Raw genomic sequence first — 11059 nt, forward strand, 5'->3', positions numbered from 1 at the left:
TTATTTATTTTGGAAAACAATTTTAACTTTAAAAAAAGGAATCACCATGAAAAGACATGGGGGAACCTTGAACGAATATTGCTAAGTAAAATAAGCCAATCTGAAAAGGCAGCATACTATATGATTCTAACTGACATCTTCGATAAGACAAAACTAGACAGGTAAAAGATCTGTGGCTATCAGATATTAGAGAGGAGAAAAAAATAAACAGGTGGTGTCCCAAGGACTTTTAGGACAGTGAAACTATTCTGTATATACTCTAATAATGGATGGATGTCATTAACATTTGTCAAAATCTATGGAATGTAAAAGAGTCAACCCTAATGTAAGTTACAGATTTTATTCATAATAATGTATCAATATTAATGCAACACTTGTAACACATTTACCACATGAATGCAAGTCATAAAGGATCAGGAAACTGGGGAAAGGAGGTGAGGGAATTTATAGAAACTCACTACATATATTTATCTTTTTCTAAACCTAAAACTGCTCAAGAAAAAAGTCTACAATAATAATTTTAAAAGAATCACACTGATTCCTTGAATACAGTTTTTACCCTGACAGTCTTATATATTTTCACTGTATTTATCACTCTGAGGTTCCTGAACATGTAACATGAAAAATCAGAGTTATTACATTATTTGATTGGAAATGTCTGCTTAACAATACAGTAATGTGTTTTCAACAGCTTTGAAAAATACCCACTTTCCTCTTTGAAAAGTTTCTGAAAAAATACATTTCTGTTGTCCCAGTACATGTGGTTTCACACTAATACAGCTAGTTAATACAACTGGCTATTTCTCTGAACATTATCCATTCTAAACCTTGTAACCTATAGTGTGCCCAAAATATGACCCTCAAGCTCAGGACCTTAAAAGTACACTGATTTTTATTGTTGGTATACTTAACATTCCTTTACAAGATTTTTTAGAAATATGTAAATAGTAGCACACCCCAGGCATGAGGAGAGAAAAAAACCCATAGGATTCTTCTTGAATAAACAGGCAGAATATTTTAACAGCAGGCCAGAAAGCTGTCTGTAACCCATAAAAATAAAAAATAAGTTTTTATCAGACATATGAAAGTATTACTACAGATGCTAAAATTGTTAAAGAAATCCAAGGAAAAATAGGCAAAAGAAGGAAAACAAACCATAAAAATATCTTCTGTTTTCAATCGCTCTGCCCATATTTATTGAAAAAGTAATCTATTAAAACAGAAACTAAATTCAACATCTTAAATTATTATTGGGTTGAGTCTAAGTGACTAATTTATATTTACCCTTTTGGAAATGTATTAAGTTTGTTTTTCATAAAACAGCCTCTAATAATGTTAATGCAAATAAGCAATGCTTCATAGTTTGCAAAGAGAAAAAGAAAGACACTACTATTATGACAACCATTTTATTGATAAGAAAACTAAGGCTTAAAGTTATTAGCTGGTTTCTTAAGGTCCTGCATATTTTTAGAAATAGGCTACCCAAGTCTTCTTCTGAATCAATATCCAGTGGACTTTCAGGTTCACCTACCATCCCATGTAGACATTGTAACCATCTTCGACAACAAGTTATTAGAAATAAAGTATAATGCTATGCATGGCATAAACCCAGAGGGAACAATACTTGTGTGGAATGACAGATTTGGATTAAGCACGCCTGAAAATCAAAATATTAAACATCCTATGGCTACGGCAGCTCACTTACTTATGGAGTGGTAAGAGAGAGGGGTTAAGCACATCCCCAGGCAAAAAGGCTTACCCCAGGTATGCAGAGGTGGCTCATGCCTATAAATAATCCCAGTACTTTAGAGGTTGATACACTTAAGGATTGCTTGAACGCTGGGGTTGCAGGCTGCAGTAAGCCAAGATCTGGCCACTGAACAGAAGTCCACCCCTTCTAGGCCAGAGGCTGGCATGGCAGAAGGGAAAGTGGGAGACAACTGAGAAGATAAATACTTCTCTAAGTAAAGCCTGTCTGCTCTAGCATCCCTCACCAGAGCTGATTTCAGTGTTTTTCTGAAATATTGCTGATGTCCAAGCGTAGACCCCCCCCCCCCCCAGGGAAGAGCAGTAGTCTAATAGGTCAGTATGGTACTTCAACTGCAGGTTTTGATCAATCAAATAACTCATGACCTGCATTAAAAAAAAAAAAAAAAAAAGCAAAGCAGAACAACAGGATAGATAGCACATAGCAGAACAGGATAAAATGGCTAAAATTTAAAAGTTATACCATAATGGCTAAAATTTAAAAGTTATACCACATTACCCACCACCCGAGTATTTTTTTATTTTATTTTATTTTTTAGGAATGCCTGAGTGGGGAGGAGGGATGCTGGAACACAGTGTGAAATGTATTTCTTTCTCCATCAGTAAGTTTTTAAAGTCACTGACTTCTATCCTATATGGTGCTTGGGCAAAGGTCAAGCAGTCTGTGTTCTCAGTGGTCCCACTACTGCTTTTGTTTCTTTTTTGTGTGTGCTTTTGCCATCACAATGTAGACTTTCCAGTCAGGCTTCTGGCTAATCATGTATCTACAGTGTCAGGACTGAAAAAGTGAGCAAAGACAGTACAGTCAAAACCACTTTCTTTCATTAATTTTGTTTACAACCTACTGATGTGACTGTCATCGTGAAATTGTAATCTTTGATAATACATTTTGACATACACAAATTTAGAGCCGAAAAGGAGCTCTCTATATAATTTGTCTCCTACTAGCTTTTTTACCAACTCAAGACAACTGAATTTTATTCTTCCACAGAGCTGTGTTATTATAGATTTAATGGAAAGCATTGCTTTGATTATTTGAAAGGCTTGCACAGTATTAGAAATCAAAGAATCCAAGTTTCATTGAGCATTTCTTTGTCACAGGCACTGGATATCTGCACTACCTCAGACAGATAATGAAACATCTCCCAGTCTGGTTCTCTCATGTGTTAAATTAGCAAGTTAAACTAGGTAATTTCCAATGTGTTTCTCATGTCTAATTCTACTCCCGTTTTAGTCTGTTGTATAAGTTTTTGAAACTTGTAGGTAATAAAAGTTTCCCTTAGTCTTTTCTATAAAACTGTCTATCATTAATAATAATCATCTAACACATTTGAAGAATCCCTTTACTTGGTTATTATATATTCAAGCAATTTTTAAAGAGCCTGTTAGGTTGAGAGCAAATTTTAAGGGCTTTTTTCACGCTGAAAATTAATAAATGATCATTTATGAGATAGGAAAATAGAAAAATTACTTACTCTAATACATAGTTCGATATAAAGATGAATACTGCATATTGCTTAAAATATGTATGTACATATTATACTATAAAATATTTTACAAACATAAATCTCTTATTCGCACATTCCAATCAGACATGAGTTTCTTTAATGACAAACCTGTCACAGAGAAAAAACGGTAGGCCATTTAAATCCCAAGCATTCACATAAGTAGGGTTAAAGAAACAGCAAGCATCTGTGTTGATAAAAACCTACACAGCGTTCTTTCATCATCAGTGACTGATGAAGCAGGCCAGAGTGTGGGAAGAATTTTAGGCAAATCAGGCTTGATTCTTATAACCTTCATTTGTCTGCAGGCTTTTTTGATAATGATAAGAAACCATAGACTTGGTTGCCTGAGTCCTGACAATTTGAAGTTAGACATAAAAATTTTAATTGTTGTTATGGAGGTTTTTGTTGTTGCTGCTGCTGTTGCTGTTGTTTCAGGCAGGATTTCCGAAAGAGTTAAGGAAAAAAAAACAGGACTTAAAAGTTAAAAGTTGATCAGACTAGATTAGATATCTGCATATATATGGCGAATACCTCCAAAGAAGGAAAATAATATCAGCAAAGGAGAGAAAGTAGAACAGAAAGAAAGGAGGACTGTGGAAAGTAAATGCTCATGTTTATAGGTCAGAGAGAAATCAGTGAAGGAACTGAAGAGGAATGAGCCAGAGAAGAAAATAGAAATAGCATAATGTTAAAGAAACAAAGGAATGACTTGTGTATAAAAGGAGTAGACAACAGGCTACAGAGTAGAGAGGATAATTAATGGAAAAAAGACTGAATTTCAGGAGATTAGCACAATGCCTGTTGAGCCAAATTGCAAAGATTACAATGAAATGAAGTTAGCGTGAGCAAGTGAAAACCGTTATTTGAATATTATTGTAATTTCAGGTTGTTTTAAATAATAATTCTTCCACTTGGGTGAATTTTTTTCCATAATCAGATAAAAAAAACTTACTGGCAGAGTTTGTTTCCAATATGCTAAAAGAAATTTATCACATAGTTCTATGAGATGAATTTCACTCTCAATTTAACATTACTAAAACATTTCCAATTTCAAAAAGGAATAGATGGAAACAATGTGCCCCCAATTTCTGAGTCCTAGAAGAGGCAGCTGACACTCAAAGAGTGCTGTTAGCTTTCCAAATTCCCAGAAAGCTATCCAGACCCACACTGTGTAGACAGCACTAGAATCTTACTTTGGAAAAAATCAAATTAATGCCATTGGTAACAGACTCTACCATGTTCAAGTATTTCAGATCCTGTCATTAAACAACTAATATTGCCTGGGTTGTTGTGATTCCACTTATTAGGACTATCTTCTTAGTGTCTGAGTACCCTTGTTTCTATGATCTCTTCACAATTTTACTAATTACTCAATTATATGCTAGTTTGCTTATTTTCTACAAGACAACATTGACTTATCCTTCTTCTTAATGCTAACATTCAATGTGAGAAATGAGACAGCATGTGTGTGTGTATGTTTATTTTGTCTTGTTTTGTTTTACAATTCTTAGCCTTGGGGTAATTGAGTTCATTTGTTTCCTTCATGTACATCATATGCGTTAGTATAGTCACTCCTGCCCAACTTGGGGGAGAAGATTAAGCAGCTACTTCTTATTTGGTGCGCGAGCACTTGACTTTGCTTATTCCTATAACGGCAGCGGTAATAATGACCTCAGCACAATAACTAACTGTACTTTCTTCTGCAAAGTTTTTTTTAGATATGTTATCTCATGTGATCCTCACCATTGCCCAGTAAGTAAACATTATTACTATTATAACTGCTGTTTATTGTCATTCTGGTTTTATATATGTACATAAAAGTGAAACTGTACAGGTATTTTTTTTTAAAGGACTAGAGAGCTTAGGTGAATTTTCAGACATCAAGCTTGTCAGTATTGAGCTGGTAATTAAAACCCGATTGAAAACTGTAGAACTACAATGCCATTAATCAATTGATTCCCTTGTTTGAGATATGCTTTATATTTGCTAACAAGACCAACAATTGGGAAAAATATGTCACTCTGCTGGCATTAGTGGATAGAGGAGAAAGAGAAAAATTGCTTACCTCTGTTCACCTTAAATAGTAATATTAAATTTATATTATGCATTCTATATTTAATCTTTCTATATAATCTTAAGGTAATGCTACAGAGTGAAAATGTAATCTATTAATTATCACTAATCTTTTTTTTAATGACTCAGTAAGAGGTTCAGGCAGACACAAACACCACATAGATCTTTTCAATAATCAGATAAATAAATAGTAGCAGATTTATCTTTTTTTATAAATGAGTACAAGTGACTAGAGGTATAAGGAAGTAAAACAACTTCAATGAGTGTTAGAAAGTCACAGGCAGAAATAAGATTGTAATTTAGTTTGCTGTTACTTCAATAATAAAGAATAAAGAGTCATAAGATATGAGTTTAAAATGGTAAGTATAGGAAGCATTATAGATTTCTTTTAAAATTTAACAGATTATTTTAATGCATATTTTAAGTGATTGTATAAGGGAACAAAGAGGAATTGCCAGTTGCTCCTAAATAAGAATTACCAGTTACCCTTCTGTGACATTGCCTTGTTTAGTTTTAAAACTGTAAGACTGGAAACATCCTGAAAAGGAAAGGGGGCAAAAATTCATATTGAAGAAAAATACCAAAGATGACTATGACAGGGTCAGAGTCACAGCTGGAGAGAGTTTAAATAACCTTGTCTTCTTGCTCTCTCTAGTGTAGCACAAAAGTGAAATCATGGATGCTCATATTAGATTATTATTAAAATACTTCTCTTGCAATTCACGAGGAAACCATCCACTTGTATCAACAATCAAGTCTCTATAATTCATAGTGAAAGAAAAATAACCTTAATGTGGATTATTTCAAATTTTTTGAAAATTTCAGAAAATTTAATCCTAAAACGATTTGCTTAATCAATTATGTTTAGTGTTGGTTGATGTCCAGAGTGACTAGCAAATTATTAACTCTAAAGCAGGAGAAAGTTGGGCTGAGATTTTTTTTTAAAAGTCCTGAATAATTCCAGAAAGTAAAGAGATTACCTACAGTAAATAGAGCAGGTAGTTTATTTCAGTGAGCAATTTCATGAATGTTTGTGTGTACAAAAAAACCACAGCATTTTTATTTTTAAAAGTGAAAATATTAGTGTTCACTATCCAACTCTCTCAAGCTTCTGTTTCAATTAATTTTAAGAATTCTCTCATCACAACATAACTTTATCCAAACTACCATCCATCAAGTGTCCAAGTTATATTGGAAAATCATGGAATCTGAATTTGTGTTAAACCAGTTTCAGCTTCTTTTTAGAAACACATGCCAGAAAGCTTATCTATATATGCAATATAATTATGTGTCACTGTTCTACATATCACTTTTAAAAGAATTATAAAATGCTACAGTATTGCATTCAAATTAAATTCATCTGCTAGTCTCAAAGAGACAAAGCAAGGAGTAAAAAAATAAAAGAAGTGATTACAAACCCAAATACAATAGGTGTTTCATTCACACACCCCAAAATTGTGAATTGCAAAGGATAATTTTTAAAAAATACTTGAGTTTAAAAATATGTTTTTGAAAGGGTTCATAAAAGGCAATATCTCAAACTTCAGAGGTGATATTGAGCAATGGTGTACTCTATCAAAATACATTTACGCTCACATGATAATGATAAATGTAGATAAAGATGTGGATAAACATGAAAATGTTTGAAATTACGTTTGATTTAGAACATTTGAAATAGTCTCCTTAGGAATTGAAATATATAAATATTTATATATTTATATAATAGTAATAGTCTTTCAACTTAATTTATCCCATATGTATACATAGTACATGCACTACCTTTTTAAGCCTATTAGTAAGAGCTGCAAATGGAAAGGCAAATTAAGACATTGATGTAAATAATTCAGCAAAATTACTTTTCCTAATTCTATATCAGTCGACTGAATGCCACTCTCAATTTTCTGTGTCAGTTTCCATCATAACCCACAGCCGAGTCTTTGAAATCAAACCTAAAAATGAGAATTGTAACACCTATGGAGACAAGCGTGTTTTCTCTCTGGACCTCTAATTCTTTCTCAAAATTTAAGGGCACATTTTCAAGACATGATATTACAAATAATGTATCTTGTCTATGGAACAAGTAGAATCCCTAGAAACAAAAATGATTCTCTTTATAAGAAATGAGGCAAATTTCTTAAAACCTTGGAATCGTTTAGTCTCTTTTCACTTTCATAGATTAATGAATTACTTAATTTATTCAAAAATTTCTTCTCCAATGGCAATACAATTTTAATGTTCTATCCTGAGAAATTAAAATAAACAATTATTCAATTTTCATGTAAGAAAAGAATACCAAAGACTAAGTTTTTAATCTGCCTGCTTGAAGTTGCATTCTAGTTTCTTGCTCCTGTATCTCTGAAAGGTATATATTTCAACGCCATCAATCAAGAATAATGGAAGTGGAGGTAAATCAAATTTATTAGACCTTGAGATGACAATTTATAATTAGCTAGTTTGATCAACTGATTTACTTCCAATCTTCTCAATCACATTTTACTATTGTGGTGGATAAAAATTCAGCTCAGCTCCATTTAAATTCTAGAGTTTTTCCTCAATAAAATGAAGTAACATCTTCCCTGAAATGGTCTTTCTAATTTCCATTCCATTTTTGAAAATAAGAATACCACAAATTTTGGTGACAACCTAACTAGTAGAATAAAGAAGATAAAGAGACCCATAAGTATCCAAAGAATTTCTCTTTCTACTTCAAAGAAAAATATTTTTCTTTTCTTTTTCATAAAAACACACATTTTAGATCACCTGTTAAACAAGTGAGAAGGTAGGATAGATCACCTGCTAAACAAATGAGAAGGTAGGATATACAAAATTAAAGGCTCCCCTTACCAGTTACCCTTTTGCCATTCAACCTGTTTTGTTTTGTTTTAATTATCTTTAATGTACTAGCATTTTTTTTTTTTCACAGACTCAGTGTCAAATTTTAACAATCTGGTATTCCAGTTAAGTAAATATAAGGGAATATATTCCACACAACAGCTATGTTATGAAGAACATATCAGAAACTCATTTATAAGACAAAGAATTAAATTCTCTTGGAGAGAGAGCAAAGTAAACATATCTCATACCTATGTATATAAATATATGTTATCAAAACAAAAAGGAAAAGCTAGGTACTAGATGCATCTTTGAACCTACTCGTGTAATACTATGTCTGGTGACAAGGCTTGCATAATGATAATTTGACAAAGTCCAATACTGGAACAGAAACAAAAAGTGCTTTACAGAAATTTCCAGAATATACATGAATCAGAATCAAAAGGAATCTCAAAAGATAAGTGTGTCTGTCCCTGTGTCATTGGCAGAACTACATACTAAGCTCTCTTAAACTAAGAACATGGAATTGGAAGTTAGTTACATTACAGAAGTCTTATGATTTGGATTGAAAGCATCCATTCTTTCAAACCCTGCCCCATTTCACGATAAACTTCTAAGAGGCTTTTAGGTTCATTGCTATTGAAAATGCCTGGGTATGTGAATCCAAGGGAGAGGAAAAGGAAAGGCGAATGCTCATATAGGTGTGGAGTATGTACAAGTGTGTGACGATATGCAGTGGGTACCTGTATGTATAGTTTCTCGATTTCCTTGAACCTTAGCAAAATCCTGTGATTGCAGACTTGGAAGGATAGCTGGTATGTTGACATTTCAAAGCTCTGGAAAACTTTCTCCAGCTGCAAAACTAGCAAAACTGTCCCCGTGAGAGGGCAGTAAGGGGCCAAGCGCAGGCCTGAGTCCTCTCTGGCTGTCCATCCAGGACTGCCCTGACTGTCAATCTTCACTCTGCCACCAATCTTCACTCTGCCACCTGCGCGGTGAGACCATCAAGAGCTCCCGCATCAGGCTCCTCTGAGGAAACAAGGAAATATGCATCTGTGCGGTACGGGCCGCCGCTGGAGGTTGACATTTGTGCTGTGCGAGGTGTCTGTGCTGTTGGCAAACTGGCTTTCAGTTTTGGCTTCCCGGAGAAGGAGCGGAAGGGGGAACTGTCCTGTTTCTCAGTGCCCACAGAGCACCCTCTCCTGGCCGCTGCGCGCTAACCACAGCTGGTGCCTGGTGTGCGCGCCTTTGTCTCTCTAAATCTTGTGTAACTGTTTGCAAGTAGACTGCCAATCTGTGTGACATAGACAAAGACGCCCACAAAAATCCCCCCAGGCAAAAAGGCCTCGACTTCCTTACTATGTCACCGGCGCTTAACGACACTGTCATTGTCACCTAATCATTTTGCTTCCTCCCTGATGATTTATTTACAATTCTACATGAGTGAGAAATGAGCGTCTACTGCAGTTGTTTTCTGTCTGTGCCCCTTTGAAGGAGAAAGTGGTTGGGAGGGAAGGACAACCTGAAAGGGGGTGCATTCCCCCTCCGGATTGGATCCTAACATGTGAAGGTTAAGCGCCCAGGACCTGGGCTCAGGCTGTCTACAGTGATATCCTGCTCTGACATTTACACTAGGTGTGTGCCTTGGGCAAATAATCTCTCCCCATACCTCATCTGCAGTATGGGAACGTAACAGAGCCTGTCTTATAGAGTTGCGAAGATTAAGCGAGTGAACATGTAAAACACTTAGAACTGTGCCTAGTACGTCAAAGTTGCTATAGGTCAGCGGGGATGAACATCATCAGAGGCGTCACCAGGTTAAATGGAAAGACCGTTTTGGCCACTGTTCCCACAGGAACGCTCTAGATCTTGATATGTGCCACATCCCAAAGCAAAGGTGAGACAGAACCCTAACCCGCCTACTCTGCGCAGTGCAGGACCAGCAGTCACCCAGACACTCCCGACCCCGAAAACCTGGCTTCAGGGAACCCCTCCCCTGTCGCCCGCGCGACACACCTGGGGAATGGCACGGGGTGCAAAGGCAAACTGCTAGCGCGAGGGCGCGGGTCCCTACCTCTCCGGACTGAGGAGTGTGTTTGGGAGGTTTTTCCTACCTGCCCCAGGTTTTTGCCCTTCTTACTGCCGCCGAAAGCCAGTCCTTGGTACGTGCCCGCAGATCGATTGGCTGCCTGGGCAGGCGTCTCCCCGCCCAGAGAGGACTTGATGGAGTTGAGTTTGGCCCGCGAGCTGCCGATCTGTGAGCTCTCCACCATCAGCACCGCCGCCAGTAGGAGCAGGCAGCGGGACGAATCCTTGCCCCGCATCCACGCGGCCATCTCCCGGCGAGGGGGTCCTCAGGAAGGTTCAAAGCCCCGAGGGATGCGTATGCAAGGAAAGGGAGGACCCCAACACGGGGCCTCTCTCACTTCGGGCGCGGTGGCTCGCAGTCTCTGTTCTCCCAATCCTTCCTGATTCGGGGACCCAGGACTGTGTGAACTCCGTCTCAAGCCTCAGGCCAGAAACTAGCGCGACCCAAGGAGACCCGCTTCTCCACTAGGGCAGGAAGTTCTGCAATAACTGGAAACAATCAAAGGCGAGGCGCCTTCTCGCCAAGGAGGCGTGACCCAAGGTGCAAGAGACCCAGCCCTGCGGATCGCACCGCTTCGGCTGCTCCTGGCTGGTACCTCTGTGGTCCCGCCGGCACCTCTGCGGTCCAATCCTCCTCTTAATTGACCAGGAAGTTCGCGCCCATTCCTCCTCCGGACTCGGTTGCTTTCCTCGCCTCTCTTTTCCTACCCTTTCTGTCTCAACCTTTGCAGGACACAAGTGCTTCTTCTCAAGGTTAACAGGCGCTTTAATGGGGGATCAGGAGCCGTCCT

The 11059-nt window shown here is 37.2% G+C and overlaps 1 protein-coding gene across 1 annotated transcript in view; it reads right to left on the reverse strand.

Annotated features, from left to right (window-relative positions):
* Positions 1–10822, reverse strand: part of DKK2 (dickkopf WNT signaling pathway inhibitor 2) — a 116116-nt gene extending 105294 nt beyond the window's left edge. Inside the window, exon 1 of the mRNA XM_008067474.1 lies at positions 10295–10822. Within this exon, the coding sequence (XP_008065665.1) occupies positions 10295–10516 (222 nt within the window). The 5' untranslated portion in view covers positions 10517–10822. The remainder of the gene's footprint in view (positions 1–10294) is intronic.
* Positions 10823–11059: the final 237 nt, after the last annotated feature.

Source organism: Carlito syrichta, unplaced genomic scaffold, assembly GCF_000164805.1.
Source record: "Carlito syrichta isolate Samal-C Ts95f unplaced genomic scaffold, Tarsius_syrichta-2.0.1 Scaffold309640, whole genome shotgun sequence".
Taxonomy (NCBI): Eukaryota; Metazoa; Chordata; class Mammalia; order Primates; family Tarsiidae; genus Carlito; species Carlito syrichta.